General features: G+C 32.8%; 4 protein-coding genes across 6 annotated transcripts; 2 read left to right on the forward strand and 2 right to left on the reverse strand.

Annotated features, from left to right (window-relative positions):
* Positions 1 to 715: 715 nt before the first annotated feature.
* Positions 716 to 2,958, forward strand: LOC113852777 (phosphatidylinositol 4-phosphate 5-kinase 5-like). Its single transcript, XM_027483147.1, has 3 exons — positions 716 to 1,778; positions 2,286 to 2,514; positions 2,614 to 2,958. Exons 1-3 carry the CDS (start codon positions 907 to 909, stop codon positions 2,776 to 2,778), a joined length of 1,266 nt encoding a protein of 421 aa, XP_027338948.1. The 5' UTR covers positions 716 to 906; the 3' UTR covers positions 2,779 to 2,958.
* A 10,966-nt stretch (positions 2,959 to 13,924) lies between these two features.
* On the forward strand, positions 13,925 to 15,691 carry LOC113872479 (E3 ubiquitin-protein ligase RZF1). 2 transcript variants are annotated; one of them, XM_027510070.1, is made up of 2 exons: positions 13,925 to 14,905; positions 15,559 to 15,691. In XM_027510070.1, exons 1-2 carry the CDS (start codon positions 13,972 to 13,974, stop codon positions 15,594 to 15,596), a joined length of 972 nt encoding a protein of 323 aa, XP_027365871.1. In that variant the 5' UTR covers positions 13,925 to 13,971; the 3' UTR covers positions 15,597 to 15,691. The 2 variants fall into 2 exon arrangements, with proteins under 2 accessions (XP_027365871.1, XP_027365879.1); XM_027510078.1 differs by having other exon boundaries at positions 13,925 to 14,849; positions 15,559 to 15,608.
* Positions 15,692 to 16,686: 995 nt separating this feature from the next.
* Positions 16,687 to 22,310, reverse strand: LOC113872492 (putative prolyl-tRNA synthetase associated domain-containing protein 1). 2 transcript variants are annotated; one of them, XM_027510091.1, is made up of 12 exons: positions 22,221 to 22,310; positions 22,027 to 22,086; positions 21,890 to 21,943; positions 21,713 to 21,773; positions 21,546 to 21,622; positions 20,875 to 20,924; positions 20,245 to 20,327; positions 19,828 to 19,898; positions 19,561 to 19,720; positions 17,311 to 17,453; positions 17,127 to 17,225; positions 16,687 to 17,033 (listed from the first exon to the last, which is right to left on the reverse strand). In XM_027510091.1, exons 1-12 carry the CDS (start codon positions 22,257 to 22,259, stop codon positions 16,962 to 16,964), a joined length of 969 nt encoding a protein of 322 aa, XP_027365892.1. In that variant the 5' UTR covers positions 22,260 to 22,310; the 3' UTR covers positions 16,687 to 16,961. The 2 variants fall into 2 exon arrangements, with proteins under 2 accessions (XP_027365892.1, XP_027365900.1); XM_027510099.1 differs by lacking the exon at positions 21,890 to 21,943 and having other exon boundaries at positions 16,895 to 17,033; positions 22,221 to 22,302.
* A 3,934-nt stretch (positions 22,311 to 26,244) lies between these two features.
* Positions 26,245 to 26,898, reverse strand: LOC113870474 (ethylene-responsive transcription factor ERF014-like). Its single transcript, XM_027507066.1, has one exon. The coding sequence runs from the start codon at positions 26,896 to 26,898 to the stop codon at positions 26,245 to 26,247; it is 654 nt and encodes a 217-aa protein (XP_027362867.1).
* Between the last annotated feature and the right edge of the window lie 65 nt (positions 26,899 to 26,963).

Genomic DNA, 26,963 nt, shown 5'->3' on the forward strand with positions numbered 1-26,963 from the left:
GCATGCAAATGGTGTTTCATCATTTTGTGTAGGAAGCAAAATTCCGGAAAAAGAAACAAAAAGGTCGATGATAATTAAGATCCAAAGAAGGGTAAACAACAATAAAGTAAAACAAGTCGCTATTTTTGGTCCTCCCTTACCAAGAGAAAGAAAAGAGAGATGTTGTTTATTAACTTAATCAATAATTAAATAAAGTATGAACGGGAGTGTCGCCAACTACACTCACATCTATAGTGAATTGAATTCGATAGAATTACATTTATCGATATTTATACTTATTTCAATATGAGATATATCATACATTTTTGAAAAAGGGTAAAGATGATGTATCAATTTAGCCTAAAAAAATAGTTATATTAATATAAAGCTTGAGGAGAAGATGGCTATGAAGAGTGATTGAGATGAACGTGGGGGCTAAAATTAACCTAATGGGAACGAGTCACATGGAAGAATAACATAACATAAAAAGTGAGTCGGCACGTGGCGGTCTGCTACAGTAAAGCGAAAAAGGCACGACGCTGAATCAACCCAGATCCGACGACCATATCTACCCGTCAAGACGCCTCTTCCCCAATCCAACGGCCAAAAACCCAACCCCACAATCTCAGAATCCAACGGCCAATATTGAATCTAACTCCCTCCCCTCTTATCGCTCCATAAATACACCAAACCCGGCACCCACTCCCCGCTCTCTTCATTTTTACCCTCTCTTTCCTTTCACATTTTCTTAATAATAATAACAATAACAACGAGAAGCGTTCTAATTTGCGTTCAGTGGAGTGTGGTTGTGTGTTTTGTGACAGTTGAATGGTAGCGCGTGAGTGGTTGCGGTGCTCCTCCGTGAGATGTTGCCGGCGGTGAGAATATCCCGGTACCGGAGGAGAAGATCCAATTGAGAGAGAGAAAATGGAGCATCCGAAGAGCCAGAGCAAGCTAACCAGAACCCACTCCTCGCTCCTCAGTTCTTCCCCCACAATTCGATCATCCATTCACAGCCTCTCATCCATGAACAAAGACGAACTCCTCCTCGATTATGACGACAAGAACAAGAAAAACAACAAGAAACCCCAAACCCCTCGAACCGGTTCGAGCCGGGTAACCACTCCGGTTCTGGCGGTTGCTTCGCTCGGTTTTCTGTGCGCCTCCTCCTTCTCCATTTACCTCATCTACTTCTTCTACCTCGAGGTTCCCACCTCGGAAAACGTGTTGCTGGCGCTGATTTTCATCGCGGTGGCACTCTACTTCGCGTCCAAGAACAAGGGTCTCATCCACCGGTCGCTTTCGGTGGTGAAGCATTCGTGGGAGGAGCACGTGAAGCGGTTGGGGTTTTCGAAGGCGCAGGCGAAGCCGGTTCAGTGGTTTATCGGTGACTCAGGGGGAACAACGAAGGTGAAGAAGGAGAAGATAGTAAGGGAAGGTGTGGAGTTTTACAGCAATGGGGATTTCTACGAGGGGGAGTTTCATAAGGGGAGGAGTAATGGTAGTGGGGTTTACAATTACTTTGTGAATGGGAGGTATGAGGGTGATTGGGTTGATGGAAGGTATGATGGGTATGGGATTGAGAGCTGGGCCAGAGGGAGTCGCTATAGGGGTCAGTATAGGCAAGGATTGAGGCATGGTTATGGGGTTTACAGGTTCTACACCGGTGATTCTTATGCTGGAGAATGGTGTAATGGTCAGAGTCATGGTATGGGACTTCAGACTTGCTCCGATGCTAGCTGTTATATTGGTCAGTTTAAGTATGCTGTCAAGCACGGACTTGGTTGTTACCATTTTAGGTCTGTTTGCTACCTTCTCCGTGGTTTCATTTTATACTGTTAATTCTGTGTTGGGTTCTTATAACTTTTCACTTTTAACATTCTATTGGTTTCTTTGGTCAATCGGTTTCTTGGGTGAATGGGTTTCTTGTTTTCAAGATCCCATTTTTCTTTCTGCTTCTGTTTTTTTTTTTTTTTTTTTTTTTTTAATTAAGGATTTCTTCGATGGAATCGGTGTCCCTTGTTCTGTTCCTCCGTTTGTTATTTCTTGGATTTTGCCACTTTATGAGATGCTGCTTCTAGTTTTCACTTCTCAGTTTTGACTTGTCTCGAATTTGGATGTCTTGATTGTTCAATTGTTTGATATGTGTCTTCCATTACATGATCTGGCAATGAGTTGTGTATTTTGTCCACTGATGGAATTATTGCAAAGTTTTTTCTTTTAGTTAACATGTGTTGTTTCATGGGAAACTATGGTAGAAAATAACAGGTTTTGGAGTAGTTTTTCAACTATTTTATATGCTGCAGAAATGGAGATAGATATGCTGGAGAGTATTTTGGAGACAAAATACATGGATTTGGGGTTTACCACTTTGCCAATGGACACTGCTACGAGGGAGCATGGCATGAGGGTCGTAGGCAAGGTATTGGCTCATATACTTTCCGAAACGGCGACAGAAGGTGTGGTGAATGGGATGCTGGCAACCTCAAGCATCCTCTACCACCACAATCTGATGCTGTCCTCAGAGCAGTTCAGGTATTTGTTATTGATACTTAGTTCTTGCTATAATTCCTTTACAAATGTTGGTGTTTTCTCATTCAGACATGTTGTGTTCTTTGATGGGTTGAATTGCAGGCTGCCAGGAAAACAGCAGAGAATGCTATAAACCTTAGGCGGGTTGATGATCAGGTTAACAAAGCAGTAATCGCTGCTAACAAGGCTGCAACTGCTGCTAGAGTTGCTGCTGTGAAAGCTGTTCAGAACAGGATGGATGGAAAATTTTGCGATACTGATGTCTAAGAATTAGTTAGATGTTAGCTTTTGTTTGGAATTGTAAATTTTTACTAATTTTGAGTACTTGGAAGATGTCACCCCGGTGAGCAAATGCTTATTGGTGGTTGAAGAGAATATGTTTTGATGTTTGTTTCACCACACTGTAACTTGTACATAAACCATTGTATATCAATGAAAGATGAATTTTCTGAAGTTCTTTCTTGATGGGTTATGCCTATTTTATTTTAAGCATTGTGAGAAGTGAAGTAAAACACTGGCATGCTTGATCCTACGGGAAAAGGCTATTTATCATATCTTCTTTTTTTGGTCCTTAGAGATTATTTGTATCGGCTGTGAGTTGACATTCTAAAACTGAGTAATTCGCGGATTGGTTCATCTTTTTGGCAATTATCCTGCTAACGCTAAAATCCATGTTGGGGCGGTTTGGAGAAGTTTTCATTTACGACCAAGACAACGTAGTCTCTGAGAGGTACATTTGAGATTTGTGTAAGGCGTTTTTCTCGCTGTTAATCCAACAGGAAGTTAAGTTTATGTGAAAAAGCAGATGGTTGTGTAAGATTGACCCTTTATGCACAGAGAATCATGGCTATGCCCCATACTCGGATTTCACCTAAGTTGTTGGCACGAATAGACACAGCTGATGCTGATAAGCTAAGGTGAAGACTCTAATTAGGCCAACAACTCCTAATGAAGGGTCAAAACAACCCATCAGCAAAAAATCCTGTCTACTAGTTTTAATGTAAGCCGATTGCATGTTGTTGAAGGTATTATTATGAGTGAAACCGCCATTACTTAGATCGAATAAAATTACAAGAGAAGGAAACAAATGGATGACATTATAAAAGCATTATATTTTTGTAATAAGAATCCATGTGACGCTCTCCTCATGTAGGACAATGACAGGAATTCTCTTTCCATTATTATTATTATCATTATTATTTTGTTAACTGTGGGCACATGATGTTGTGGTGGGTAAGATCTTTATCCCTTTTAACAAAATAAAAGGGAAAAGGTTATGACTTTTCTAGCATGCTGGATCTACAATCTGAGGTTCATCCATTCTAAAAAAGCATATAAATTACTTTTTTAAAACTCCCTTTACAATTTTTTTGCCCTAATTTTCATTAAGATATGTCAGATTCTTTTTCATGCCAGTAATTTCACCTTGTATTTTATCTAGCCCTGGATTCAAATCTCTTCTTGTTTAAGCTTTCTTGTTCAACCACTCACATGCATCTCAAAAAAGTCCAACGAGGAAAGGGTAGATATGCAGTATGGGGCATTAACACCATGCTGAATTGAACTTCAATTATCACCTGACTTGCCCCGTTTAGGTGTTTGGATGGCTCCAATAATCTCAACTATTAATATATATATATAATTTCAACTATTAATTTTTATTCAATAATTAAACGTATTTTTCAATTATCATTGTAAATATACATTTCACTTAAGTAAAATGGGTGGAGAGTTTAAAAAAGAATATACCATCGCGCTTGCAGGCCATAAAATGAAATCGGGAAACAGAGTATAATTGAAGAGTCTGTAACGTATCATATGCCTTTACGATTACTGTAATGAGAATCATTAGTTATAAATTATAACAACTATAATACGTTAAGGTTATTGTCTTTTCAACTATAATTACGTAAGGGAACTGATTGACTCTGTAAATAACTATAACTATGATTTTGGTTTGACTGTGTTTTAGAAAATATTTTTTCAAAAACATTTTTAAAATCTAGTCTAAATTTAAAAATAAAAAAATCTTATTTTTAATTTTTTTTTTGAAAATATAAATATTTGAAAACTTAAGCGCAAATAAGAAATCAGCCTTAATATTACTGTCATTGTCCATCTTTTGTGTCTTCTCCTATAAACTTAAGGCCTACTAATAAAAGAGATATAAGAGAAATTTTTTATCGAAATTTGAAGAAAAAATTATAGACGAAGGATAAAAGAGAAAAATAAAAGAAAAGAAAAGAAAATGATAATTTTTTTGTTAGAGTTTGAAAGAAAAAAATATAAATAAAAAGAAGAAAAAAATGAGACAATTAAAAATTTACTAAAATATATTAAGTTCTTATTAAAATTCATAAAAAAAATAATCGATAGTAATTTTTTAACGAAATTAATATTTTATATATACATAAATAAAAACTTATTTAAAGCACCCTTATAATTAAAATGATAAAAAAAAAAAAAAGCTAAAATAAAATTATGAATTAAAATACCAATGGTCTAATTTAACAAATATTTTGATGTCTATTTTAACATACACATAATATAAATTTATATATAATTTTTATTAAAAATTATAAAAATCATATTATACAATACATTAATAGCATTAAATATTATAATTTTAATAAAATTATTGTTTATTAATTCAACAATAGATCTTCTTAAACACATTAAAGAATTAAACTTTCAATTAATATTCTTAAAAACACCTGTATATCATAATTGGAAGGAGTGTGGTTTAATTGACTAGTTTTATTGGTTTGGACGCCTAAAGCGGGGTCAATTTCTGAGCAGGACCCAAACTGCACCAATAAATAAGATTTTAAGGCAATTTTGTTTTCTTTCTCTTACATCAACCCTTTCTCCCGGTCAAAGTTTCTTCAATAATCCCCATTAGCTTAGAACATGCGGCGCTGCCAGTAACCCCGCAGCAGGTAAATGCAAGTGTTTGATTTTTTTATTTTTGTTAAGAAATTATAAAATAAATTAACCTAAATATGCAACTTTTTTAGATAAAAATAATAATTCTGCTAACGATAGTTTCTTATTTAATTTTGATAATTTGTTTAGGTAGTTAATCAAGGGACCAAATTATATTTTATATAGTTAGATTATTAAAATATATATTTATGAAATGGTATCTTGATTTTTATTTTTTAATTCCTTTTATAATACTTCTTAAGAGACTTTTGATGGATTAGTGATATTTGATATAATCAAATGTTAACTAAATGCATTAATAATATTTTGATAGTATTTGACGTGGTGGAAGGTACATCAATAATATTTTTGGTTTTTTTATTTATTAGTATTTTAAAATATTGGTTAGTATTATTTAATAGGGTTTAACTGTAAACGAGAATAAACTTAAAATCCTGTGACTGTTTTCTTAAAATTAACACCTTAGTCATTATATAGTTAAAAAAACATATAAATAAAATCGGATTGAATATTAAGAATTGTTCATTTTAAATAAAATTGAGTTAAAGTTTTGTGATTAAAAAGAATTAATAATAAAAAAACTTTATTTTCTTAATTTCATTGTCAAGTGCAGCAAATTTTCGAACTACTAATAACTATCCCCTCTTTTAAAATAAAATATTGTATTGCAGGGAGAGTTCTGAGCGGGAAGCATGTCTGGCCCTTGCATTCATTAGGCATTGTCGTTTGAATATTTCCCAGGTGTCGTTGTCCCCACATTAATGTTTCCACTTCCAATATTTGTCCTTTTAAATTTTGGAGCTATACATCCAACTGAGGTACACAATTATTGCTAAGTAATAAAAAATTATTTAATCAGCATTTTTATGCATTGATGATATAAACTAAATATACAACCATGAAACCACGTTTGTGTAATAGTAGTCTCACCAAATTTTTAATGAAAAATAGGTGAGTAAAATTAATTTTATTTTGAGCCATTCAATATAATTATGAGCCAGTAGTCTCTAGATTTATTTATTCTATTTTATTACACGGTATAATATGTTGTTTTTTCTTGTTCAGTTTTTTAAAAAGAAGAAGTAATTTATAAAAAGCAAGTAAAAAAATAAAGAAGAAAGAATTTTAATTTTATTTTCCATCAACTCGCTTCAATAAAAATAAAATACTTTTATAGGCTTAAATTTATAATCAAAGAATACCATCTCTTTAATTTAAATTTAAATAAAATGGTTATAAAATTAAAAATTATGAAAAATATAAAAAATTAAGAAAATAGACATTCTCTGGTATAATTATTCATAACAGTAATTTATTTATTAAGAATATTAATCTGGCAAACTATGATTGCAGCAGGATTCAGTGTAAAGACCTGTACAAAGAACATAATTATAGAAGAACCAACCCTTTTGGATTCTTTTAGTTTGCTTCAAATTTAATCAAAACGCATTATTATAACGTAAACGAGGCCTTCGGTTTTACAAGCCGTGAGTTAATAATGGAGTTGTCCAATTGAGTAGTTCCAATCCTAACCAGGCATTGTAGTTGCATTCTCTATGAAATAAATTAACGACGTTAAAGAACACGTATATAATTAAATTTATAACTTAGTTTGGTATATTTTACTACTAGGGAACAAATCTTAAAAAACAATATGTTATGGACAATGTCTTTAAAAATGTATATGAATAAGCAGTTCTTTAGACTTATTTTGTTTCTACCAACACTAAAATATTGGATGCAACTTAAGTTGACACTGAATTATCTTTAAAAGACAACGAAAACCTTTGAGTATGATCTTCAATCCGAAAACTTCAATTACAATAACAAACTATTTGCTAAATCATTATTTTAACTTTATCTCTCGTACATAAAAAAAAAAACGGCAAATACATTTATAAATATATTAACGAGAGAATAAAGTAAAATTGAATTACAATGATATAAAAAAAAAATCTCAAATTATGTACTCAAAGTATTTATATTCGTAAAGGAGTTAAATTTGAATGGATATACTACAATATTTAGCACAACCAATAATAAAGTAACAGCATATTAAATTTTAAAAAATAAAAAAGTAAAAAGAAAATAAAATCCAATCTTACGATTAACCTTCCTTTCTGTTGTCTCCCTAGCCCCCATGTATTTTACAATATTTAATCACTACTTTTATTTAGTTATTGAAATTTTGTTAGATAAATTAGTTCATTTAGTAATTACAACGTGTGGAAACTATTTATAGGACTTGGGTTTACATTCCCGCTTATAACTTTCTAAAGGTTTTTGCAGTAATTTTTTTAGAAAATTACCCATTATATATATTCATTTACTTTCTCACAACAAATTTTTTTATTTTTGCACATCATTAGCAAAATATTTATAATCGTGAGTAACAAATATTTATATTTTTAGTGTAAAAATTAGTTCTAGAAAAAGTATTGTGCAGAGGTAACTAAAAAAATGATACAAAAGCTTTTAGCAAAATATACTGCAAAATTTTATATAAAGTTGAAAGTAGAGATTTGAACTTAAGAGTCACAAGTAATTCCATATATTATAACTAAACGAATTAACTTATTTAATTAACTTTAAGTACTAAAATAAAATAATATTCAAATATTTTACTATTGATCTTGCATAATTGCTACATGATAACATTTGATAAAATGAGTCTCTTGACAAGTGTTGCCCTATATGGAAAGACACAACATATGTAAAGAAAAATACTTGTTTCCGCATGAAAAATTATGTCAAAGTGATAAATATATATTATTTCTTCTGGTTTTTTTTTTAAAAATAAAATAAAGTATTTTTTTTATCTTACTATAAGAAAAAAATATAGATTCAAAATGTATTAATTGTTAAATTTTTTTAATATTTTTTTTATTAGTATAATTAAATATACAAATTACTAACTACACTATTTAATATCATGGGTATTTTTAAAATAAAATTTATATTTATGAAAAACATAACAAAATTAATTATTTTTCTTGATCTTGATGCTTTAATCTTTTGTTTTTTATAAAAAGGACTTGAGAGAGTATTTATCTACATTTTATTAAAAAATAAAAATGTTATACATAAAAATTTTATTGTATAATTTTATATTACCAATATGTAATTCTTTTAGTATATTGAGGTTAGAACAGAATTTTACAATTTTGCTAGTTTAGACATTATACATATATATATATATATATATATATATATAATTTTATCTGATTAAAAATTTTAAAAATTATGTTGAAAGTGATTGTAAATATAGAAAAAAAAAGGTATGTAATTACGTTAAAAAAAAAATTTGTGCGAGTGTTTTCAAAGTTAAAAAAATAGAGATGAATATCTTTCCAAAACAAATTTTTACATGGTATTGGAACAAATTTTCAAATGGCAATAGCTATTTGAAAAAGGTGTAAGGGTGCATTTGGTGGCCAGCTTGCATGAAGTCTATTTTTGAGCACTTTGAATTGAAGCTGCTTGTAAAGGATTCTCTTGCCCTTGCCATTTATTGTTAATTTCTCGTGTTCTTTCTCTACTTCCTCTTCCCATTTCACTTACTATTACTTTTTGGTTGTTTCTTCCTGATCTGGAGAAAGTGAAGGGTAGGTTTGAAAGTCACCGAAAGCTAGTTTTAAGAAAGCTGCAATTAAAAGTCGAATATATTACTCTGTTCATATACATCAAGCCATCGTGAAAACTTTGTCTTTCTTTTGTATTAGCGTATTCCACTGTTTATGCGGATAAATTAAGAAAATTTTGTCGTTTCTGCGGTTCCAGAAATGTTATTTGATGGACACATGCATGTTTCTTTTTTATACCTTTTTTAAGGAAATTATAGTGACCCCTTTATATACTTTTAGTGTTTGTAATATTTTGCCAAATAATTGTTGAGATGAAAATATATATTGGATGCCCTACAATAATTGTCAATTTCAATCATGCATTTCCAAATGCGATAAATGCATGAGTAGTCTTTTAGATGGTCTCCATCAAACCAAAACGGAAATAACACTCTCTTCTGATATACCTGCTCAAAACAGAAAAATGTGGAAAAATATGGACAATATCTTTAATCCAGCTCAAATTCCATAGTGACTTAGGTGTAGCTTAGCTTTCAATTTTTAATAAAATGAGTAAATGATTGATAATTTGGCTCTAACCCAAAAATAGTCATTTAATTATTAGCTAAATAAATGACAAATATAATACATACAACCAAATATATATATGTTCACTCTTGAAACAGGGAAGTTGTCTGCTTTGACCTGCTAGTGCTAATGGAGATTTTAATAATAAGGAACTAAAAAAAGTATTACACAGTGACGTTTGAACCTTTGAAACGGAAAAAGAACAAAGCCTTGTCCTTAGTTCAAAGTAGCAGAGCGCGATGACAAAATTAAGATGTAAACTCAAAACCTTAAAGCCGTGATGCTGTGAACCTTTTGCTATGTCTTCTCCTTTACATTTTTTTAACCTTATCTTTCTTTACAGTGACTAATCACAGTCATCATTCAACATTTTGTGTTCTGTGAGTGCGCAAGTCAATTCACCTAATCCAATCGTCTTTCCTGACCTTCTTATAGGCACATATAGTTAATTATCTCTATTTTCGTAGAATTTCTTTATTTATCCCTAAATAAATAGAAATATATTTCACTGTCTCATTTAATATTGTTTCTTTTATCCCTCATATTAGTTAAATAATATTTTTAAAATTTCTCATTCCATGTATAAAACTTAAACCACTGAGAAGAAAAATAAAGGAAGCATTATAATTGAAACAGCTAACATTTAAACTCAGGCAATAAGAAACTTGTGTTACTCCAAGATTCAAGAGCACATAAAAACCTCGTTTCTAAGGGGTGTCATAGGTTAGTTGATATGATTGTCGCAAATAAATTTGCACTAGCAATTTGAAAACCTATAGATTAATTAGACCACACAAATGGTTTTCATCATTCCCACATCATACCACTGCACCAGCTCATTTACACTTTTCATTACAAAAAATAGATGGCACAACCTCTATTTGTTATTTTACCAAGTACATGTACTTAAGTTTAGTCTATCAATTTTAAAGTGAAAATTACTTTTTACTTTTTTTAAAAATAAAACTAAAATAAATAATCATTTGTCTGTATTTAAGTTAAACAAAACAGAGTATATCAAAATCAGCTAATGATTCATCCATCAATAATAATAATAATTACTGATATAAATCAAAACCACTTACTCCTGTCTAGGAATGTACATGGAAATGGTAAAGTAAATTTTGTTAAATTATTTAGAGTTATAAGAAAATACTTTAAAATCACCAATACTTGCTGTTTATGATGACCTGGACTTTGGACTGAATCAAAGTCTTTTGTGGCTTCAAATGAAAAGAATGTGAGCCATCAACGCTGATGACTTAGTTTCATATGTAATTTGATGATAAGTGCATTCATTTAAGAAGTTTGTCTTTCAGGTCCAAGAATGCAGACATGGTCGGTGAGTTCGAAATGGTACTTTGATATTTCCTTTTCTTGAGAGAGAAGGTAACTGAGTGCTTCCACGACCGTCACAATTCGTCGTACATTTGAAAAATATTCCAATGAGAAAGGAAATGTCACCACATACATCATATTTTTCAAATCAATAACATTAATTAACCTTGTTTCTTTTTTCTTCTTCCTCTCTTTTCATTATCAAAGTCAACGAACGACCAACTCATTTTATACGCAACCAATAACATATATCTTTTGTTAGAATTTAAATAATTTGTTTCAAGAAGAAGTAAGTATTGTATGATATGATATTTTTTTATTGTTGAGAATGAAGATTTTATTTAGTCATACAATAATAAATTAAGAAATAAGATATTAGAAAGGAGGAGTAAATTGTGTAAATTAGTTATTAACGCTAATATGTGAAAATTTAAATTTATAAACTTTAATTTATAGATATATAAAGTTTTTAACATTAATAGCTGAATAATTAGAGATCAACTGACTTTAAAAATTATGCTGGAAAAAATAAAAAATAACAAAATTTGAGACATGCAAGGTTAAGCAAAGCGATCATGTGACATATTGAGAGAGACTAAATTGAAAGAAAATCACATTCTAAAAATAAGTACTCAAATTTGATTTGTAAAAAAGATTTGTTAATTTCTTAAGGCTACATGGCTTTGTATATATAAAAAAATTCTATAAATGAAATTTAAAAATTAAAAAAATGAAGGGAGGGGCTAGAGCCCACTTTCAACCTGTTTGAATTCATCCTCGTATGTGTGTGAAAATTAGAAAAAAAAGTCATAATTTTGAATTTATTTAAGTTTTTTGAGAATGTGTTAACATACTCAAAAATCAAGTGAAAGTATAATAGCATAAGCGACTATCATTATACTTTATTTTTTTAGAAAAACATTAATGAGTATATATTTTTATTGAAATATCCCCAGAAGCATTAAAAGAACAAGTTGAAGTATATTAAGAAATTTACCTCCCCCTTCAAAAACACACACATATATTATACTTACTAATTATTGTATTTATCCCATTCATTCCACAAATGTGAGGGGATAGGATACAGAATAACGTATAAATGAAGAAACTGTTGACTGTAAAGGTATAATTGTGTAAGGTTCAAGTTTTATGATTTACCATCTATAAGAAAACCATGACTCGTTCGCAAAATGTAAAGTTTCCCCTAAAACAGAAATATTAACAAAATATGCGTCTGAATACATTATTTAACATACTCTTTAGAATTTATACTTTTATAAAAAGGTTAAAATACTTCTTTTCTAAATTGAATATTTTTTAAAATTTATTTTAATTATTTTGTGTTACTAGCATTTTCCAATCGATAAAATATTTCTGGGGTGAAAAAAGTGGTCAAAACTGAAACTTAAACATTACAAGTTAAGAAAGTCTCTCAATGTATGTAGGAATATGATCCCAAATACTCGGACGTGCCAACTTAAACTATGCGCACTAACCTTTTTCGTTTGAATCATGTGTGAGAAAAAGATACATCGATGACTATCATTTTGGTGTCTCATATTGGTCATCATTGTGTTTGCGAAATTGGGTTGAAAATCTCTATTAACAGCACATAGTAGCCCCACTAAGAGAAGTGGGCTAGTATCACGATGGAACCATAGTCCATTTCCTAAAGATTTAACTTTATTTTTTAACTATAGTGTACGAAAAAGGCCATCTTGACCCACATGAGTAAATGTCCACTTGTAGCATTGATCTACTTGGCCCGGTAAATAAACCAACCCCTGTTCTCGTTGAATCGTAAAAGAGTTTGCTTAATAAAAAAGGAAGAGCAAAGGAAACGAGATGATGCAATAATATCATATCAATAATCTCGAATTTCACTTTCCTGAATGTTTACTAATCAATGACTCGAACTATCGTTTCTCTCATAAAGTTATTGTTTCTTTTTCATTCATACACTTTTCTTTGTGCTTGATGAGTAGCATTTTTTTTCCTTTTAGTAAAATGTAACTTGTAATTGAATTAAAGGGTGAAAAATACTTAACGATTAAGAAGCAAATGTAAACAAAAGATTTAAATTCCACAATGTTCCAAAGCTGAAGACTTTCTGACAAAAAAAGGGTTAAATCAGTAATTCTTATGATTGTAGTACTTGCTTTCTAACAATTTTGGTCCCATTTGTATGGAGGAGTTTAAAGTGGGTGACCATGCAACTATATACTACCGTTCTGAATGAATGTATTTTTAGTTGGCTGAAAAGTGAACTTTTCCCGTTAATTTGATGACTTCATGAATGAAAGGGAACAAGGACGTGCAGATACTAAGATGAAGCTGATTAGACCATACTTGGTGGAGCTTCTAAGCGTGGCCATGGTTTACTCATTTATCACACATTATTTTAAATTTTATAGCAATGTAGGATGATAATATTCGTAACATCTCTTTGATTGGTTGTTGAATGATTTCTTGCATGGACATTATACTTACACATAGATCCTCATGATTTTGGACAAACTTATCAGCAAGAAAAGTGTTACTACTACATCGCTCGATTCTGAAGCGAATCAGCATCTTCCTAAGGGGTCATCCTAAGAGATTTGTATGTGATATAAAGTGGGCCTTGAGCCAGAGCCTAGTAGGGATTGGATATTTGGGTTTGGGTATAGCTTAAGCTGGTGAAGCGTGAAGGAAGTAGCTAGGCCCATTTAGAAGTTGCTCCTTCCCAAAAAAGAAAGCCACCAACACTCCTTCCTAATCCAAAATCTGGAAAGCAAAACATAAAAACTAAGAAGCAACGTTGGGAGTTTGCCCCAAAGAAACACTAATGCTTTTCCTACCAAAGGAAGGAACAGTGAGAAACCTAAAAACCTATGCGCTAAAAAGAATCACTTCATGGAAACCCATAAGTCATCCTTTACTCTTCTATATAACAACATCATTTGCAATGCTTCCCCATTCATCAATTTCATAACAAACATAACGAACTCTCAAAAAACAAAATAAAAAAGAAAAAAGAAAAAAAATGTCAATGAGTCCACCAAGAGAGAGAAACAACGGCGCAATGCCCAACGAGCTCTACTGGTGCTTCCAGTGCAACCGCATGGTCCGTCCCGCACCCGATAACCCCCTGGAAATCACGTGCCCACGCTGCTTCGGGCAATTCATCATGGAATTAAACATGCCCAGGCCAAGGCTCTTGGTGGATTTCACCACACCCGATCCCTCTCCAGAAGCGCGTTTGCTCGAAGCGCTTTCTCTCATGCTCGACCCTCCCATCCGACGCTGGGCCCACCCCGATCCACAAGAGGTTCCCGTCCTTCGGACCAGGCGCCGTTCTCGACACCGCGGCTCCACCCGACCCGAAAGCTCCGAACCCGAACCCGGAATCCAACACCGTCCCCGCACATGGATCATTCTTCGTCCTTTGGATCCTTCGGAGCCGTTCGTTCCCATTAATAATATTCCCCCGCGGGAGAGTCCACTCCCGCGCGGTGTGGACGCCAGGGACTACTACTTCGGGCCAGGGCTGAACGAACTCATCGAGCAGTTGACGGAGAACGACCGCCCAGGACCCGCGCCGGCGCCGGAGAGAGCGATAAACGCGATTCCCACTGTGAAAATCGAGACGACGCATCTGAAAGAGAATTCTCACTGTCCGGTGTGTCAGGAAGAGTTCGAAGTGGGTGGAGAAGCGAGGGAACTTGCATGCAAGCATATATATCATTCCAATTGCATTGTTCCGTGGCTGCGGCTTCACAATTCTTGCCCTGTTTGCAGACACGAGATTCCGGCGTCGTCGTCTTCTTGTTCGGAAGTGGAGGAGGAAGAGAATGAAGGTAGGTTTAGACGTTGCTTGAGGAGGTGGACCCGCCTTGCTTCTCTTTGGCCTTTCCATGCAAGGTATCGACGGGTTCATCCTCAACCAAGTGATCATGTTGCTGCCGCTTCTTCCAGGGGTGAATGATACTTGATTAATTCAATTAATCGCTTCATCCATTATTCATTTCAATCTTAAAAGTTTCAGATAATGTGAAAATAACTTTTAGGACAAACATTAAAAAAAAAAAAAATTATTAAAAAACGTAATTAATGTAATTATTTTTATGATTTTCAATATATTTCAATGTGATTTTTAATTAAAAATATTATTATTTATTAATTATTTAATAAGTATTTTTAAAGTCTTGGTTAGCATAATCCTAACTTTAATATCAACTTTGTTTCAAATTTTAATATTATTATTATTTTAATGAATTTTGATATTTTAATAGGCTGTTTATAGAAAGTTGGTGCAAGAATTGTTCTTAGATCGAAATGTGTTTTGGCTAGTAGTGATTATTGATCATGCTGAATTCAAACATGATGCAGAGCAGTTGGAAAATAATTTTAGAAAAGTTTTCTTGAAATTCATTCACCAGTATATTACGTGAATTAACTCTCCATTTATTATTCATGTATTCTCTCTAAATTCAACATCTTTAATTGGCATCTAACTCTATTAAGAGTATCCGGATAAATTCTGAAACCTCTGAAAAACAGAAAAATGAAAAAGCCAACAAATAAACTTGATCTGTATATTAATGAATATCGTTTTTCAACTCGTTTTCAGAAGCTAATCCAAGGCAGCGCTTTTGCTGCATTCTTTAAGCTCTCCAAGGATTCACATCAAGCTTGAGGTTGAAGTGCTGGTTTGGATTTTAACTTCTCTGTAATCGCAGTAGACAGTACTTCATGATCGTGAGTAAGTTAATATGATTTAGTTTGAAGCTTGCATTTTTTCTTTGCCTTGACAACTTCTATTGCGTTTTAAATTACCCATGTCTAACTGAAGGCCTGTTTCTAATTGAAGCTTCAACGGCTGAAATGCGTTTTGCAGGAGTAACATTGGCTTGCTATTCAAACATCCGAGTAAAATGGGCATTGAGATTCGTTTAATACTTATCTTACACGGTTATCTGTCATTCCATAAATGTTGCATTTATTTTTCCATTCAACAAATGTAAGATTTAAATACAAATATATGTGGCAAGGAAGGGTGAGAGTGTTGCCAATAAAAGATGCCATGTCATAGTCTTATGGTTATTGGTTACCGTGTTATATCAATTTATTGTATAATGTAAATATTTGTTTCTCAACAATGGCAATCACGACAGATCATTATAACACACGCACACTGGTTATCTGTCATTGCGTATGCTGTGCTGTGAATAGAAACTGATGACCATCCATCCCCAAAGAAATATCCAGAAAAGAAAAAAAAAAAAACAAACTTAAATATCTCGAGTAGTAAAGTCCTCTGTAATTCCCCTTCGAAAGCAGAAGTCCTTTGTAATTGATTGCAATACCCTATAAATTCTTGTTTTAATCCCTAGGAGCAACAAATAGTTCATCTCCTTCCCTACATACTAAATTAGTGTATTGTGCTAATGTATAGGTGTCATTTAATGGCAGCAATTTTATTTTATTTTATTTTACTTTTGAGTAAAATTTCATAACAATCCCACTAATGTGCTGATATCATTACTCTCAATTAAAATATATACGATTTCTGTATTTCATCCCTAAACAAAATAAAATAAAAGTAATGATTCATAAAATAAATTCAAATGATTGACAATTTATTTAATTAATAGAGAAGTATATACTAAATATATAAAGTATAAATACTAATTCAAAACATATAGAAACACTTTACGTTTTACATAAAATAATTAAATAATTTGCTAAAAATGTAATTAGTAAAAAGCTAATTTTAAAATACTTGATAGTATGGTGTGTAATTTATAGCCACATTTAGAATTACCATACTTTGACAATCTTCAAAGTAGTTTACCTTAGTTTTCAAATGACCACCTTCCTGTTTTTTTCATTGATCAAATAGTTTGAAATCATCAATTCCCAACCAAACATTTTCAAGTATGAATGTTCAATCAATCTTCGTGAGTAAAAGTTGGAGTTCAAATTTTGGTCCCTCTTACTTTCCTGCCAGCAAATCTGAAATCATCGTAAGCTTCAGAGGGGATGGGGCCGACGGCGAGTACCAGCATGGAACCCTTCTGTATATGCTGTGTTCTTAAATATCATCTGTGATAAGGAAAATCTAGTGATCAGAACCACAATTTCATAACATGAAAAGCTTTAACGAGGAAAAGTTTATTGGCATCTACATATACTTACAGCAAGGTTTTTGAAATCTGAGATGAAGTTTTTCTTTAATTTGTTAGATACTACAGCACCCAGCTGCTCTCCATGTAACCTTATATTTTCTTCCTTCACCTGCATGATCAAAGATTCTTCAGCATGGTGCAGGAAATATAGCATAAGTTTGAAATTGAAATGAAAGCATACACTTTTCTTTTACCTCTGAAAGCAATAATTCTGATGTTTTCTGCAATATCTCTTCAACGAATTGCCCAACATCTGCAAAGGAGCCTGATGAATGAATACTTTTGACCGGTGGCCCCTTTGCATCTTTCCCACCATCTAATGGCTTGACAACTTTGGCTGCATAAGAAAGATTGTTACTCCATTACTAATTTAATCACCACATCACTAAGATATTTAAACCACAAACAAGGTTTCTTTTCTGATGCCCTTGCAAAATTAATTAACTAATGTGTTGAACTTTAGTAGCCATGGTAGTCAAAATCAAGATTCTAAGTAGGATCGGAAGGGAATGAAAAATCGTAACTCATAAGATCGTAACTCGTAAGATCCTACAAAAATGTATAAATGCATGTAAAATAGTATAAATATAAAGATGGGGAGGTAAAACAATGACACATGAGGGAAGGGAGCAACACTCAATTCAAACCAAAGACAGGGACATGCTAAAAACAGAGACAGAGAGGAAGAAAAAAATGGATCAGGTAAGGTATTTCGTTAGAAAGACTATTTTACTCCTAAAAAAGACTTAAAATAAAGCCATTTTAAGGGCTAAAAGAAAAAGTCAGATTATTTTTAAAAACTACGAAGTCTTTTTTACCCTTAATAAACCCTAAAATTTGCTCATTCTGGGGATAGAAAGGAAAAGTTGACTACTTATACTCCAGCGACATTGTTGCACTGCGAATGAGGCTACAATGGTTGCAAATACAGCTGGGATGACCACCACAGCAAAATGCTCTGCTTTGACAAGGTTGACGGTGCAAAGTAGAGTGTCGGCACAGACAAGGTCGCTGGAGTAGACACAGTCATCGGAGCGAAAGTTATAGGGATCGCAGACCAAGACAGGGCCCAGAAAGCAGAATATCCCAGACCAAATTGCAGAAAAAATCCAATCGCGGAGCCAAATCGCAGTCGCCGGAAAAACGCAGAAAAGTTGCACAACAAAGACGTAAAGTCTGGCAGAACAGAGTGAAGAAGAAAGGAAGAAGTCGCAGTGCGGAGTTTTTGGAATTTTAGGGTTCCAACTCCTTTAGTGAAGTCGGGTTGGGGTCGCGGGTCATTAGCCCAAAATATCTTCTTCTTTGCACATCGGAATCGTGCGTTTTCAACGATTTTACGTTCCAGCAAGAACGATCCCACCGTTTCGTGTTCCCAACACTGACTCAGCACGGAGGAGTGGCTGGAGATCATAGAATCGTATTCTACGATCCAAAACGCGATTTTGACTACCATGTTAGTACCCTAGTTAAGAGGTCAAATACAATAACAATTAAGTCTTATTCCACTAAGTAAGGATGACTACACCGGTCAAAAACCAACTTAAGAGGTCAAATGTGAAAAATATTATCCTGCACAACCTAATGCTGAACATTTCTATAGTCAGTAGTCATTAATGTAAGAATCTTACATAATGTAACAGCATGTTGTATATAGTAGCTTCACCCAAAGTAAAGGTATACAATAAACAAACACATTTTACTAGACTAGATAAATTTGCAACTTGTCTCATATGGATCACAAGGTCAATGAGTCCTCTTATACTTTTAGTTTCAAGTGGTATTAAATTCAATTTTTATGGATAGTAAATGTTAACAGAGATAAAAAAAATACATGAAAAAAAAAAACTAAACATGAATTAGAAACTTTTTAAATGGAGACTAGTCATGCAAAGGTGTCATATAGCCAGAATAAGAAAAAAAAACTGACTGCTTAAAGAATGAATTATACATTGTTTAAATGCCTAATGAAAAAAATTTGGACTTTACAACCTTGAGCTAATCTTCAGAGGATGTAGACGAAAAAATAGGTTGTGAGCTGGAAGAAAGCAAATATAACCTCTTTTCCATTTTCCATCTCATGATAAGATCTAGATTTTGACTGATTCTTATCAATCCCATTGAGTGGTATCATCAGTTTTGGCTCTGCACTAGCTTTCTGTGGTCAAGTTTAGTTTAGATGATAACTTAAACCACTAAGAATTGCTTGCATTTCAGATACATGGAAAAGGAAGACAAAGAATATCATGCAAAGAAAAAGGATTTTCAGTAATAATACAAGCCACCTTTAGCAACTGCCAAACAAGAGAAAAACACAAGGTATAGGTGCACAATCCTCTCTGTGCATACTATTCAAATTATAGAAATGACTACAATAAAATCGAAAAAAGCATTTGTTTCAATGCAAATAATGAACAATTGAATGTTGCAGGTAATAGAATTTTTACCTGAAACTGTACTGGGCCTATTATTCACAGAAACATTGTTTACATCCTTAGGAACCTGTGAAGAAGATTTCCTTTCTGGTCGATCAGGCAAAATTATTGAACCAGATGGAACTAATGCAGCTAGATCAGGGGGTTGATCTTTCCCCACTGTAGGATTGGCCTGCAGGGGGATAAAGCAGACATATGACGGTTATCAATGAATGAATAATAGGTGAACTTATTTAGGGAAAATAGAAAAAATAAAAGTGGTGCCTCAAATTTACTCACCTCCAAATCAACATATGAGGGATTTCTTCCTATTGATTTAAGGAATTTGTCAAGATCATGAGCATTTAGAGCTACAATTTAAACAGATAGAACCCTAATTAATTTACTGAGATGTTCAGCACATGAAAGCATAATGAATCTGACAAAAACCTAAAACCTTATGAATTGCATCTACAGAGATGAGCTAAAAGATATCATTTGGATACAAAATGCCATAAATATTTAATTTCCAAAATTGTCATAGTAAGCACACATGAAAGGAAGTCCTGTTTGGACTTCTGATATCAATTGTTGGACCCATGGTGTAGGACAGTGGACAGATACAAGTAAAAGGATCCCCTAATGTGTGCATGAGTGTTTGTGGGGGGAGGGGGGACAGGCTTGTTCCTCTTTCCATAAGAGAGTCTACTTGCTTACATATGGACACGTCATTTGACAGTGGATGGAAGAAGCAGTGTTTCTGAGTCTTGAACCCTTGATCCAATAGCAGTGAAACATCTCTTGAGAAAGGAAATGATATGACATAAAAGAAAAACATGTTAGTTCCCAAGAAATAGATTACCTGAGTGGGTTAGAACAATGTTTATGAATAGTCTAACAAGCAAAAACATAAAGACCTCTATCTAATACAATCCTTTACCAAGCCAGTGCACTAAAAAAACAAGTTAGACTGAGATCATGATATTATTAATTGTTTAACAGATTTAGTCCGTCATTCAAGAGAAGACCATGTTAAATTTTATGGGAGAAAATCAGAAACTTTAAATTCAGAACTAGTAGAATTTTCATTAGTAAAAGAAGAAACTTAAGAAAACTAAAAGAGGATAGATGATATGATTTGACACTAAAAAGAGAAAGCTACAAGGACAACAGTTAGTGATGGGTGTATGTCAAAGCAAAAACATTTTAACAGTAAAAGAGGGGAATGCCTTTAGTAGATAGCTGCAGAGAACAGTATTGCAATCAATTTGGTAATGTGACAAAGCATTACCAAAACATTAATATTGGACATCTCATAAGTAAACAAACATAAGAACATAAGCATACCGTGCTGATTCATTCACTAGTGCAAATGGTGTGACACAGCCCAAGGGTACCTAGTAAGATAAGGAAAAATAAGGTCATCAGATAGGACAATAATTTCAACCTTGTTATTTGCAGAATGTTGATTTTCTTCCTAAATTACATTATTATTAATTTCTAGCTTGGTATAATAGTAGCAACCATTATATAATTGATGACAGTATCAAGTTAACATAAAACTAAAAGGAACATTTTACTTTCATAGATAATAAGGTTCTAAATTAATACATTATTCATCCTTACAATATATTATACACTGTGAAACATTGGACAAATCCTTTGATCAGAATGAGATTCACAGGATTTACCAATTTCTGCCACCAACTCAAAAAGCAAATGCCTCAACAAGAATTAGTTTTCTTATACGCTATATAATGAATGGCAATAAATAAAGGTAATATAATGAATGGTAATAACAAAGGTAACCAGCCTAATTTTACAATTCAAATGTTGAAATAGAAAACACCACAAATATATTCTATCCAAAGACTGAATTTGTTAAGAGGCCAAGATAAATATTAGAACATATGCCTTCAAGCTTTTTAGTATCTTTAATGGACACAAAATTTTAAACAAGGTAAGAGCGAGAAACAAAGGGTAGAGCAACAAAATGATAGAACAAAGAATAGACAGACCTGGAGTAATTCACCTAAAGCCTCTTCAGGTGCCATTCTGATACCACCTTTTCCCAAACCAAGCCGCTGAGATAACACTGCTCAGCTTTGAAGCAACGAAGAAGTCTCATTAACATCCATTCAAGTGAAGCATCAGAAACTCTTCAGGTTTACAAAATTATTCATACCTTTGAGATCTACTTTAGTTTCAGCTAAAGCAGAAACAATATAAAACCTGTTTTTCTTGTCCTGTTCAAAATGTATAGAAATCAGGGTACATTCATTCATTAACATTGTTTTATTTAAATAAAAAACAACAAATCACAAAAATATATAGTTCCCCTTAAATTATAAATATAACATACCTTCAAAAATAAATTTTTACTCAACCCACCTCCCAAATGTCCAACATATTTAGCCTGAAGGTAAAACAGATAATGAATCAGAAATAAAATAAAATGAACAACATAGAGCACATACTAATAAACGCTTTTACTTTTACCTGAGCCTCAACAGTCAAAACAACTGGATGCTCATACTGTGAAAATTGAATCTGAAGGTCCTGTGAAAGAAAGATAACAAAAACAGTTAGTTTCAGTGAACAAGAGAACGTGCATACTGAATCTGGGAAGCATCTAAAATTGCATGCTAACTGTAATAGCGGAAAACTCATAGTTGCGAGATGGATGTGAGAACCTTTAACCGCGCAAGAAGCTGTTCCTTTGAGAGACCCATCGGCGGCGAAATGCTACTGTACGAATCGATTGCAATTTGCAATCGCAGAGCACAACGAGAAGGTCCTTTCGTTACTGAATCTTAAGGCCCACTACGAATTTTGGGCTGCTTGGCCCAATACAATTCCATGACCCAAAAAAGTTCTTTTTATTTTATATTTTTCTATTAAGTAAAACAAGTGGTGCATCTAGAATCATCATTTCATTTGAAACTGTTCCATTCCTATTAGAAAATGGGTAGAAGAGTGAGTTAGCACTTCTTGTGCAAAATAAAAAGAAGTACGCAACATTTTTTATTTTAAAAAAGTCATCACAAAATAGCCTATTTCAAGGAAAAAACTTTACTTTTTTCCTTGAAGAAAAGAACATAATATAAGACTGAAAATTGTCTAGTTTTACTTGGGAAAGTAAAAAGTCAATAATGAAAATTGGGATAGCTAATAGCTATTGTGTCTTTATATTAAACTTAGTTGTATTTTTGTACCATGATACTTTAATTTACATATGCCGTGTAAGGATATTTGAAGATTAGAATAAATCGATTTTAAGAAAATAGTTATCCAATTTAATATTTTTAGCTTTTTTATTCTATTGTCCAATCAGTTTGGGTTTGAAATAATTAGGTTCAAATCTTTTTTTTTTTTAATTCATGAAACAATATATTAAATATAATACAAATAATTCAAAACATTTTAATATCACAGCCAACATTTTTAAATTACCAACTAACTTAATTACTTTTGTCATAATTTATTTTGTAATCTTATTAAGGGAATCTCATACTATCTTTTTTACCCGTTCTTTACTAAAACTATTTTTTCAGTATAAAACACGTAATTAGTTATATAATAAAAGAGAATAAAAGATAATCTTAAACTAATCTAGACATGATAAACTTATAACAACATTAAAATTATAATGCATAATTTAGATGATAAAATTATGGATGGAAAAATATATCAAAATGGTAATCGCGTATATAAATATACGAGTATTATGATAAATTTATAAATAGAAAAAAATATATAAAAATTCACAAAAATTTGATCCAATTGACTAAAAAAGTAAATGTTTTTATATTTTTCATTTCGGTTTATTATTATATTAAATTATATCAATTTATGAATATTCATAAACATTTGTTGATTTCATCATAGTAGGCAATAAAGACCAAGAGTTATTTAGACAAGCCGAACTAATGTTTTTGGTTCCGTAAATGTCTGAAGACCAAGATTTCATAATAATCGTAATGATCTTGTTGATTTTTTTTTATTTTTTATTTACTATTACTACAAACGATATTAGATGACCCCAAAGTTGATATTTTGGCGTCATAAGTTTATGGGAAAGGACAAGCTATTAATTGCGTCACATCCAGTGAAGAAAAAGAAAAGAAAAGTAATAAATAAAAGCAAATTATTTTGTTCATTTTGTTCTTATAAAAATAACGAAAGACCGTTTTATAATATTAAAAATTTGATTCATGACCTTCTTGTAAATGTGAAATTTTTACAGTTCAAACACTTATTTTCATATTCAAGACTTATATTTTACCATAAGAGTATACTTTAAGTCGACACTTCTAATTTTAATTTTAGTCATTTAATTTTTATTTTTTAATTAAACTTTGATAACCTATTGAAATTTTAAATGTGAGTAAAATTTAAAATTAAAAAGCATAAAATTTAAAATAGTTTAACTTCAAACAATTTAAACTCGTCACCCTAACTTTGGTTGTTATAACAGCGTGTGTGTGTCTCCCGAGTCTCCAGTTTGGCAACTATGTAGAATTCCAATGCTACTGTCAACAGTTTCAAACTTTCACTCACACGTTTTAGACCAAATTGTTGCAACTGAGTTAAAAGACTGTGGGCTTAACGAAAAAAAAACCATTGTCGTTGCTGAGACGCCGTAACGGTAAATATACATGCAAGATTTTTGCATCTAAGGTTGCTTTAATTTGAGTTCTTGGAAAGGGCGCCATGTGAAACAAATCAAAGAATAAACGTTTCCTTGATTGAAATCTACCCTGATTATTGATTATTGATTATTGATTAATCAAAACTTCACTAATAAAATCATGTCTTAATAAGGCCAAGCATGGATCATTAAACTCATGCTCAATGTTGGATCTCGCCCTCCCTACCACTCCCTTTTCTTTTTGGTTAGCAATTATTCTTTCTCACAATCATTAAATGATCCCACATGAAATACCATAAACAATTGCTCATACCTCTACCCATGGCTTCTTCTATGAGATACATATTAATCACTATATCTAATGTCATTGAAACGTGTCAAAAATAAAATCGAGAATGACAACCCTAATAATCATGGTCTCGTTGAATTTTATAGTGCCGGTTAATTACTTGTATGATAATAAAATGGTATATTTACTAGTAAAGTATTAGCATATATCCAAAAGGAGCTGGTTTGCCAAAAATACCACAAATTTGGTTGGGTACTGCGTTTAGCAAACAAATCGCGTGTTAATATCAAACAAAACACTAATAATTTACAATATACATTATATAACCGGGGATAGATTGTCACTAACTCACATGCTGATGGCCAAAATGAGAGCACTCACATGCTGTGTCTCAAAACGCAACATTTAAATTGTCATTTAGTTATATCATTTTCATGTGCATAAAATTGAGAATAAGCAAAATTAAATTGATGCCCGTAGGGACATAATTCTAGTAGGCCCAGGAATGTGTATATGCAGAGCAACAAAGGTCCCTCAATGTATAGTCAAACTGTGAAAGGAGTGGGGAGATCCCCTTCTCTTCTTCCCACGTATATGTGAACAAGTAATACCAAAAGCAAAAGCTTTCTTGTGCACTCACATTGTGAGAAAGCATAGCCCGTGAAGGCCACTTTGTCCTAATAGAGAATTGAGAGTTGCTAGATGCAATGTAAAAAGAACATGAGAGAATGGCATCCCATGCCTTCGCCCATTTCACAAGAGGACAGGTCATGTTTACTAAATCGGCTAGACCATATGGTTTGGACACATGATCAAGTTCAAAAGTTGGCCAGCGTCAAAGTTTGTCTAGCCCTCTTATTATGTAAGGAATATGATCTTGCATATAATATTCTCAACACGTTACATTAGCATGAAATACAAAAGAATAAAAAAAAGAGTTGCTTGCATCGACAGTCATGACTAGAAATTTTCTTTTTCACTAGATATCATATGTCTAAAGGCAAACAAAGTTGGCCCAACTGAGGTACAAAGAAATCCATGAAATCATCATACAATCAAATCATCTCTGATATTAATCAATCACATTATTTTGGCTTTCACCAACTTGATTAATTAAAAGCATTCCCAAATCCTAACCCAAAACTGTGGGAGGGAGAGGGGTACAGCTCAGGTTTATTCCCAATTCTCACCTAAGAGAAGAATAAGACACAAAATACCAAACTTAAACATCAAAACAAGGGAACAGTCTTTGTTCTTTGGGCACGCGGAAGAGCAGACAATGCTTAGAAGAGACACACTTTTCAATGGTTTCAAGTTACCACGCACTGTACATGGTTCCCTTCCCTGTTCTCGGTGAATCGGAAATAAGCATCTTTGATACCTTCTCAAGTAATAAAGGTCTCCCCAAAGATACTCATAATAGCAAAAGTCTTCTCCCATAGTTACATCAAAGGAATTGCTTATAACGAAGGATATTGATGACCATATGTTTTTTTTTCCTCCCTTTATTCCATGACACATGGGAAAACATTCATGACATTGACATAACAAGCTTTGCATCAATGATACATAATTGCAAACATGTAGAAATTCACATAAGAGAGGCCAAAAATTGCCTTGTCTCTGTATGAATTTCATTTAACATGCACTACATGTAGATAGAGTATACAAATTTTAATATGGTCACGGTCAGTAATATCTTCAAATCGTACCATTGAAGACAAACAAAAAATTGATTTTTTTTTTCAAATAGAATTTGGGTTGGCTTGAATTTCCCTCAGCAGAAGCTCCACAAACGAATGTCACTTTCTTCATATAGATCATCAAGCAAATGGGACGAATCAATATCAAAGAAAGCACCACTTAACATGTGATCAACATACTTCGGGGATTGAAGACCATCAAAGGTATACCAAGGTTCCATCACAGCCATTGATTCATTTGCTTGATCACAGCTAGTGTAGGCCTCAAAAGATGACACTAGGGATGCGTCATAATCGATTTGATCAGAGGGAGAAGAGACCATTGAAGGGGATGAGACCAGTGATGATGATGAGGCTGAATCAGGAGTGGTGGCATTGTCAATGAAACTATTTGCAGCAGCTGCTGCAACTCTTTGGATTGATTTGGGGGACATGACAGTGTCTTGAGGAATGTATTGCGAGGAACTTGAAGGGAAATTAAGATTTGCTGAAGAACCTTTAAGACAAAGAAGTGCAGCATCATAGGCTCTAGCTGCTGCCTCTGGTGTTGAATAAGAGCCTAACCATATTCTTGTTTTTTGGTTTGGTGCTCTAATCTCCGATACCCACGAGCCCCAACTCCTCATTCTCACTCCCTTGTACTTCTTCTTCTTCTTGCTATCTGATGAGGCCAAAGATCTCATTGCCTTTGATGGTTCTGTTTTGATCTTGTGCTCTGACTTAACCATCATATATGGCTGCAAGTGTAAAGAACTGAAGACCCTTCTTCAGTGAACAAAAATTGTTTATTTGA

This window comes from Abrus precatorius, unplaced genomic scaffold (assembly GCF_003935025.1).
Source record: "Abrus precatorius isolate BTA unplaced genomic scaffold, Abrus_2018 Scaffold10, whole genome shotgun sequence".
NCBI classification, from domain to species: domain Eukaryota; kingdom Viridiplantae; phylum Streptophyta; class Magnoliopsida; order Fabales; family Fabaceae; genus Abrus; species Abrus precatorius.

What these genes read in the sequence shown, in the direction of transcription:
- LOC113872479 (XM_027510070.1), top strand. Translation starts at nt 13,972, where the DNA reads ATGTCAATGAGTCCACCAAGAGAGAGAAACAACGGCGCAATGCCCAAC. An exon ending in TGCTGCCGCTTCTTCCAGGG is followed by an intron (nt 14,906 to 15,558) that starts GTGAATGATACT and finishes ACTCGTTTTCAG; the next exon opens with AAGCTAATCCAAGGCAGCGC.
- LOC113870474 (XM_027507066.1), bottom strand. Translation starts at nt 26,898, where the DNA reads ATGGTTAAGTCAGAGCACAAGATCAAAACAGAACCATCAAAGGCAATG.
- LOC113872492 (XM_027510091.1), bottom strand. Translation starts at nt 22,259, where the DNA reads ATGGGTCTCTCAAAGGAACAGCTTCTTGCGCGGTTAAAG. An exon ending in TTTTGACTGTTGAGGCTCAG is followed by an intron (nt 21,944 to 22,026) that starts GTAAAAGTAAAA and finishes TTTTACCTTCAG; the next exon opens with GCTAAATATGTTGGACATTT. An exon ending in GTAAAAATTTATTTTTGAAG is followed by an intron (nt 21,774 to 21,889) that starts GTATGTTATATT and finishes CATTTTGAACAG; the next exon opens with GACAAGAAAAACAGGTTTTA.
- LOC113852777 (XM_027483147.1), top strand. Translation starts at nt 907, where the DNA reads ATGGAGCATCCGAAGAGCCAGAGCAAGCTAACCAGAACCCACTCCTCG. An exon ending in CTTGGTTGTTACCATTTTAG is followed by an intron (nt 1,779 to 2,285) that starts GTCTGTTTGCTA and finishes TATATGCTGCAG; the next exon opens with AAATGGAGATAGATATGCTG. An exon ending in CTGTCCTCAGAGCAGTTCAG is followed by an intron (nt 2,515 to 2,613) that starts GTATTTGTTATT and finishes GTTGAATTGCAG; the next exon opens with GCTGCCAGGAAAACAGCAGA.